General features: G+C 38.6%; 1 protein-coding gene across 1 annotated transcript in view; it reads left to right on the top strand.

Annotated features, from left to right (window-relative positions):
• The window catches only part of ADCY10 (adenylate cyclase 10 (soluble)), a 135,141-nt gene that overhangs the window by 84,227 nt on the left and 42,465 nt on the right, over positions 1 to 8,449 (top strand). Inside the window, exons 21-23 of the mRNA XM_006872618.1 lie at positions 3,001 to 3,070; positions 3,329 to 3,560; positions 6,050 to 6,157. Coding sequence (XP_006872680.1) covers positions 3,001 to 3,070; positions 3,329 to 3,560; positions 6,050 to 6,157 — 410 coding nt within the window. The remainder of the gene's footprint in view (positions 1 to 3,000; positions 3,071 to 3,328; positions 3,561 to 6,049; positions 6,158 to 8,449) is intronic.

The raw sequence follows: 8,449 nt of genomic DNA, 5'->3' as shown, positions 1-8,449 counted from the left end.
AAACATCTTTCTGATATTCTCTGCCTTCAGCCAAGATCCATTGGACATCAACAGTGATATTCCTCATTCTACGGCCTCTTCTGAATCCAGCTTGAACCTCTGGAAGTCCTCTGTCAGACTTTACAGAGGCAGTTTTCCACGCCTTTTTTTGTAGAACCAATGGATGGGCTTGAACCACTAACCTTTGGTTAGCAGCCAATTGCAAACTCTTTGCACTACCTAAGATCAAGACCAAACTGTTGTTTTTAAATGCCACTGAGTCACGTCTGACTCATAGCCACCCTAGTAACAAAAGAACAAAGCACTGTCTGGTCCTGAGCTATCAGCACAATCATTGCTAGGCATGAGCCCATTGTTGCAGTCATTGAGTCAATTCATCTCATTGAGGGTCTTCCTCTTTATTGCCGACCCTCTATTTTGTCAAGCATGATGTCCTTCTCCAGAACTGGCCCCTCCTAATATCATGTCCAAAGTAGGTCAGATGAAATCTTGCCATCTTTGCTTCTGTTGTGTATAGTTAGTATTGTTCACCAACACCAAGAGTCAGCTAGAATGGTATACATTTATTTTTTAATTTCTATATTCTTATGTAAAATCTTTGTCTCATCATTGGGAGACTAGTATGTAGGCATTGATCATCAGGGACCCTTAGTCCAAACCAACTGCTGGACTAAGGCCCTCACACTTACACTCCATCCCAGAATAAGTAGAAGAAAACCCCTAAAATAGAAGGGGTGCTATCTTCCTCTTAAGGAAATTTCCTAGAAGTCCCAACCAATACTTCTTTTTTTTTTCTTTTCATATCAACCAAAACTCAAATTTTGTCACATAGACATACACAGTTGCAAGGGAGGATGGAAAATGTAATCTTTTATTTGGACACACTACTGCCTTGAATAAGGAACTCTGGTAGCGTAGTGGTTACGAGTTGGGCTGCTAACTTCAAGGTCAGCAGTTCAAAACTACCAGCTGTTCAATGGGAGAAAGATGAGGCTTTCTGCTCCCATAAAGATTTACAGCCTTGGAAACCCTATGCAGGATTGCTATGAGTCAGAACCAACTCCATGGCACGTAACAAGCACCACCATTGCCTTGAATAAATTGGATTCTGTTACTAATGAGAAAAAGACAACGGAAGTTGGAGTGGGAGGACAGCATTTCCTACCACAGAGATATCAATCATGTTTTTTTTAAAAATAAATCAAATTTACTCTGTCTTTCTTTATAGAGAACAAACTGAATGAAGCAGAGTAGCATGAACACGTTTATTTCAACTGTCAGATAAGATCTGGGTGATGGACTAGGGTAGTAATGTAGTGAACTTGGGCTGAAGTAGATGTTTTGGGGTAGAGTCAATAGGATTTTCTGATGGGTTGATGGAGGTAATGGAAAGGATGGCATGCAGCTTTTGCCTTGAGACAATGGATATGCAATGGTGATGCTCACTAAGATAGGGAACACATAGGTGAGTAGAGGTTTATGGAGGTTGGGAGATTCAAAAGTTCTATTTAGATCATGTTAATCATGACAAGTCAGTATAGGATAAACACTGAATTGCTAACCACAAGGTTGGCAGTTCACCCACCAGCCACTTCTCAGAAACCCTACCTATATAGGGTCTCTATGAGTCAGAATCGACAAGATGTCAGTTAACAACAACAATCCCTGGGTGGTGCAAATGGTTAATGTGTTTAACCACTAACTGAAAATTTGGAGAGTTCAGTACACCCAGCAGTGTCTTGGGAGAAAGTCCTGGCTGTCTGCTTCTAAAATATCAATCATTGAAACCCTATGAAACAAGCCCCTGAGGTCACCTTTTAGCTAAATACCAGGTTAACTCATAAAATAAAGAATATTGCCATTGAAGACTGGAGTCCCATTTAAAAAAAAAAATCATCTATATGAGATCAAATGGTCAAAGGGCAGGGGAGCTAGATGACTGGAAATGGGACAACCAGGACAGAAAAAATGAAAGTGTTCACATATGGTGAAAAGTGTAACCAATCTCACTGAACAATTTGTGTAGAAATTGATGAATGAGAACCTAGACTGCTGTGTAAACCATCACTGAAAGCACAATAAAATATAATGAAAACAAACAAACAAATTACATCTTTATATAAAGATCTGTGGTGTAATCCATCAGCGTTGGAGTCAGGAGACCTGAGAGTTAGTTCTACCTTTGTCATTTACAGATATATTTATGACTTAAGACAAACAATTCCTGTTTCTAGAATCTCTCCTTCTCAAGAGGTGACCAGATTAGACAATCCTCATTTATTTTCTGTTCTAAGATCATTATGAAATTTCTGAACCTATTGAAGCCTGGTTAGCTAAGATTAATTTCTGAAGATTAAAAATTCCATGTTCTCTGCTCAGCTAAGACTAACTTCTGAAGATTAAAAATTCCATGTTCTCTGCTCTTTAACTGCCCTTTTGGGGTATTTTACTTAAATATCTGTATTTCCCCACTAGAAACTTTATGTCAGTTTTTTCAGGATCATTCATACAAAGTTTTTATTATTAATACATAGTTATTATAGGGTAAATTGCTTAGGATAATGTTATCAGCTATAACAAATCCCAACATTTCAGTAACTGTAACATAATAGAACAGTAGTTTATTTCCTGCTCATGAAGTAATCCAGTGAGGGTTTTGACAAATGACCTTGCACACACAGTAAATCAGAAACACAGGCTTCTCCCATCTTATTGCTCTACTCTCCTGTAGTGCCTTAGACTCCTTTGGAAGGAGAAAGTAGAGAAGACACCTAACCATCTCAACCTAGAGGTGGCATAAAAAACTTCTGATCTAATTCCAGTGTGAAAATGAATCGTGTGACTTCACTTGCAGTGGAGTCTGGGAACTGTAGTTCCTACTGAACCACAATAACTTTATACTGTGAAAAGGGAACAAGAATCTTTGGTGGATACCAGATATGTCTACCATGTGGAACATTCCAATGCCCCAGACAACTCATTTGTTTGTTTACTTTGTAGCTGAAGAAGAGATCATCTTTTCCAAATCAGGGATTCCTAAGAAGTTGGATATATTTCCTGATGATCTCAGGTACAGGAATAGATACTTGTTTAGGAAGTAGAGCACAAACAATTGTAGCTAAATTCTGAACACTGTAAGAACTGTTTGTCTAGTCAGTACTTTAGGCCTTGTAGGTACAGGTGGGGAAATGTGTAGGATGTGTATAGTGAGTTGGACAATAGCATCTACATTTTATTATCTTACTATTTATTGGTTTTTAAATATCTTTTCATATAAAAACATATACTATATCTAGAAGCTATTATTCCTGTTTCTGCATTTGAACAGTTCTGAAGAAATAAAAGAAAAAATCCTGGATTTCTTTGACATCATTATAACAAAAATGAGGACAACTGAGGAAGACATCATTCCATTGGAATCTTGTCAGTGTGAGGAGATCTTAGAGATTGTCATCTTGCCTCTGGCCCACCACTTTCTGATTTTGGGAGAAAACAACAAAGCCTTATATTATTTCCTAGAAATTGCATCTGCTTATCTTATCTTGGGTGATAATTATATGGTAAGCTGTCTATCCAGATCTCCTCTAACCTAGAGATAACTTATTGATCATAGAGCCAGAAGGGATTTGAAGGAGTCTATAGTTTGTTGTTGTTGTTATTATTATTTGTATTCTTGATTCATGCCAGCACCCTTCCCTTTGAAAGTCAACTTATATAGAAAGGGAAATGATCTAAGATTGAGAAAAGAGAATTGGGACAAATTCCATTTAGCATTATGCCTCACTGAAAATATTACCACCTTTATCATGACTGATTTAACTGTATGGGGCAGGGAGGCATATTTCTTCTCTAAAATGATGCAGAGAGGACTTCTGTTTCAGGAGAGAGTCTTCCTTGGTAATATTCCAGTTGCCTTTTCCCTTTGTCATCATAAAATACTTGTGAGCACAAAATAGCTGTAAGTCTTTAAATGAGTACAGATCTGATTTTAATCTTATCATCTCCAAAGAGGTTCTTGCCTACTTTGGTCTGCATGAAATTTGTGCCAGACCATCAAAAACCTCTTTAGACCCCATTAGGATAATAATTTTGTAAATAAGGTTCCAGGGCAATGTGTCCGTGGAACACCATTGTTTCGTTCTGTTGTGCATAAGGTTGCTATGAGTCAGCACTGACTGGATGGCACCTAACAACAACAACAAACAACAATGAATATATTAAAATAAAAAGAATTCACTTTTAAATAAGTTGGGAAGCAATGAGCTGAGTAAGAACTAAGCTGAATGAAGCTAAATTAGAACTATTTCAGGGCCTATGATATGCTAAAATACATATAAATCTGCCAAAGGATAAAGAGGGGGAGGGATCTGACAAGGGCTGGGGTTACTTCTAGTATGGTACACTGGGTTTGTCAAAGTTACTTGACCTTAGATTGCTTTTAATGAAGCAGCTGGCTGGACTAGCCTTTCATGAGCTCACTTGAGGGAATGCCTTGCTGGGTCTTGCTTCATCTGATTCCAGTCAGCTTCAAGAAAACTGTTTCAGATATCTGAATAAGACCTTCTTTTCCAATGTGGTGGTCTGTTCCCTATTTTACAGTTGCTGCTGATCAGAGCAAACTACCCAACCATCACACCTTATATTTGTATAAAAATTGAAAATTTAAACTATGAAAAATTCTAGCAAGCCCCTGTTCCTTCAAATATTCATGCTAATAAGGACAAAATGGCCCTATGTATATGTGCACATTTTAAGCACATGTGTGTGTATGTGTGTATATATGAATGAGTATATTATAGTTTCTATGATGAGGCTTCAATAAGCTGTTGAAAATGGCATTGAAAGAGAATGGAATTTTATAACAAATCTTTTGAAGCCCCCTCATATTTATGGGAGAAGTGTCCAATCAGTCTCAAGAAGAGCAGGTTTAGGTAGCACTAGGGATCAACAAAGAAAACAGAAGAATTGATGCATTTGAGTTATATCGTTGGGAGGAGAATATTAAAAGTACCATGGGCTGTCAAAAGAACAAACAAATCTGTGTTGGAAGAAGTACAACCAGAATGCTCTTTAGAAGCCCGGATGTCCAGACTTTGTCTCTCACACTTCGAACATATTATCAAGAAGGACCAATCCCTGGAGGACATTATGCTTGATAAAGCGGAGGGTCATTGAAAAAGAGGAAGATGCCCAATGAGATGGATTGGCACAGTGACAACAACAAGTGTAGTAACATTTGTGAGGTTGTCGAAGGACCAGGCAGTGTTTCGTTCTGTTGTGCACAGAGCTGCTATTAGTCAGAACCAAGTGGATAGCACCTAATAATAATAATAGGTCAACTTGCTAAAACTTGTGTGGATGCCCATTTAATTCAGCTCAAAGGTAGCATATGGTCAGTAAGACAATGATTGGAAGCAGAGTCATAGAGCAAGGTCCCAAATAGCAAATATGCTATTTGTACTTCTTCTCGCATCGAAGAACATCTGGTGGGACTAGAGCTAGCTACTGACTTCTTCTCTCTTTCTGACTCCCACACATGCTTCTTAGGCTATATGAGTTAGAGGCTACATCATCTCACCTTACTTTACTCTTCTATTCTGACCTTGTCTAGGTATTCACATATGCTAAGACTCACTTGTCTCATGATGTCATAGGAAGTTGAAGGTGAGGTGAGGAGATTTGCTCAGAGCCTTACCTTCCTTTTCCCCTTCTCAAAAATGGTCCTGTCAAGGGAAATGGGAGTGGTTCTTAACTCATTCCAAAAATAGGATGACTTCTCTCTTTCACATGTAGGATGCTGTCAGAGCAGTGATTATATTGTTGTAGATAGGGAGGTTGGGAATGGAATTACTTAAAAGAATAAATTACCCTGGAGGAAACTTATGTGACAAAATAGGAAAGGTGGAGAATAGAAGAGTAAAACTAGGTGAGGTGGCATAGCCCCAATCTCATGCCTGACGCTTCCTTCAATAGTGTCTAGGGCAATGTCCCCCTCTGTGGTCTGAATCCTTGCTGATATAATGTTTTCTCCTCATTGTGCTGGTTGCAGGCATATGTGTATCTGACTGAAGGGGAGAAATTGCTGAAAACTCTCAAGAAGGAAAAATCTTGGAATCAGACTTTTGAGTCTGCCACGTTTTTCAGCCTCAAAGGTCAGGTAAGAAACTACCCAAAACCTGAATGAATCTATTTTTGCCATTAGGGACTTCACATAGAAGAAGCAAAAGTCTTTCTTATTCTTTTGACATCCTCCTCCCATATTTTCCCATCCTTTTCAAGACTCCAGAACCTCAAGCCCTGGGACTCAAATCTCCTTACTTGGCAGCAGCAAGATATTCCCCTTCCTATTTGACATCTCTATGAATTATTTTTCTCACAACTTCTAAAGACAAATATATGTAGATAAATATTTTCTCAGAGGTTGATGATGTGTAACTAATAAATATCATCAACCAAACTTCCATGCACATTCAGTAAACATTTACCATTAAGCCAGATGTGCATGTGCTGCCATCAAGTTGATTCCTACTCATGCCACCCTACAGGACAGTGTGCCTTACAGGATAGCATAGAACTGTCCCCAGAGAGTTTCCAAAGCTGTAATCTTTATGGGAGCAAACTGCCACAGCGTTCACCCATGGAGCAGTTGGTGGGTTAGCAGCCAGGCTCTGAACCACTGTGTCACCAGGGTTTCTATGCCACGAATAGGGGATATAAAGGTTTCAGCAGGCAGGACTTGTTCTCAAAGAGTTTATGGTTAAGTGAGAGAGCAGTGTGCAGGATGATTAATATACAGATTCTGACCTCGAGGCATTTACATGCTTCTCGAGGGAACTGATTGAGATAATGCTGTTATAGTAGAGGCATGGACAAACACTGTAACAGTAAAATAACCTGCTTGGCGTGAAGGTTTGGGTGGGTGGCAGAGGGCTTGTTTAGAAGGCTTCATGAAGGTGCTGACATTCATCTGGAACTTGAGAGACCTGTAGCCATTTTCCAGACAGGAAAAGGGGAGAGGCATTTCTTGCAGACAGTTACATTAGCAAAGGCACATATATGAACACTGGTGTGTCCAGACAAAGAATTCTTGTGTATGAATAGGTAGGGAGTGTCTGTGGGGGTAAATGCCAAAAGAGTCATTGGTGGACTGTTGAGGAGTGCGAATTAACCCTCTATGCAGCAAAGAGTCCTCCTGGACTTCTTTGTTTGTTTTGGTTTATTGACTGCAATTTTAACACATTTTATTTTTTAGAGAAGTTTTACAGAAAAATTACATAGAAAGTACAGAGTTCCTACATACCGCTTTCCTCCTGCACATAGTTTCTACTACTATTAACATCTTGCAACAGTGTGGCACTTTTGTTGTAGTTTATGAGCAATCTTGACATCTCACTAACAACTAAAGTTTACAGGTTACATTAGGGCTACCTCTGTGTTGTACAGTCCCATGAGTTTTGACAAATGCATAATGTCATGTGTCCACCATCATATGGGATAGTTGCACTGTTCTTAAAATGTCCTGTGTTTCACCTATTCATCCCTCTCTCTAGAAACCATTGATCTTTTTTTACTGCATCTGTAGTTTTTTGCCTTTTCTAGAATGTCACAGGATTGGAATTATGCAGGATTTACTGCCTTCAGAGTGACTCCTTTTATTTATCTTTTTTTTACACTAAAGACAGTGATGATGAAATTGAAGAATTCTATCAACTTCTTCAGTCTGAAATTGATCAACATGCAATCAAGATGTGTTGATAACTACTGACATTGGAATGTAATAGTTGGAAACAAAGAGGGAGGATCATTAGTTGGAAAATATGACCTTGGTGATAGAAACAATGTTGGAGATCGATCATATGATAGAATTTTGCAAGACCAATAAGTTGTTTTGTTTTTTTTTAAATTTTCCTAGATTCATTCTTAGTACAATCCCTAATCTGATTATTAATGGATGTTTGCACTTTTTCCTCTTAATTTGAGTTGTGTCCCATCAGTAAATGAAGGTCTTGAAAGCTTTGTTCCATTCACATCATTATGGTCTTCGAAGAGGCAGCTCTTCTCCAGTCGTATCTACACAGAGTAGATAGGAACAAGCAACTTAGACATTGGCTACCTAAAATGAGGGGGCGATAAAGGCACGAAGTACTGGCTTACAATATTTCAAGAGGGAGTATAGTTTAAGAGTTGGGGGAGTTGGGGAGAAAGAATCCCCACTGAATAGTTTTCATCTTTTCTAGATGGATCTGGTGAAAAGAGATGGGGATAAGATTCTTACGATTTATAGGGAGGAATTGTTATCATGACTAATTTCAACTGTCACAATTGGAAAGGTAAAAGTTTTATAATAAAAACAGGGGAGTGGTTAATTTTACAGTCCAGAAACCTGTGCTTTTTTGACTACACAAAGGCTTTTGATTGTGTGGATCATGACAAGCTATGGACAACATTG

Source organism: Chrysochloris asiatica, unplaced genomic scaffold (assembly GCF_000296735.1).
Source record: "Chrysochloris asiatica unplaced genomic scaffold, ChrAsi1.0 scaffold00207, whole genome shotgun sequence".
NCBI lineage: Eukaryota > Metazoa > Chordata > Mammalia > Afrosoricida > Chrysochloridae > Chrysochloris > Chrysochloris asiatica.
Note: the sequence above shows the minus strand (reverse complement) of the source record. Positions and strands in the feature narration are given on the sequence as shown.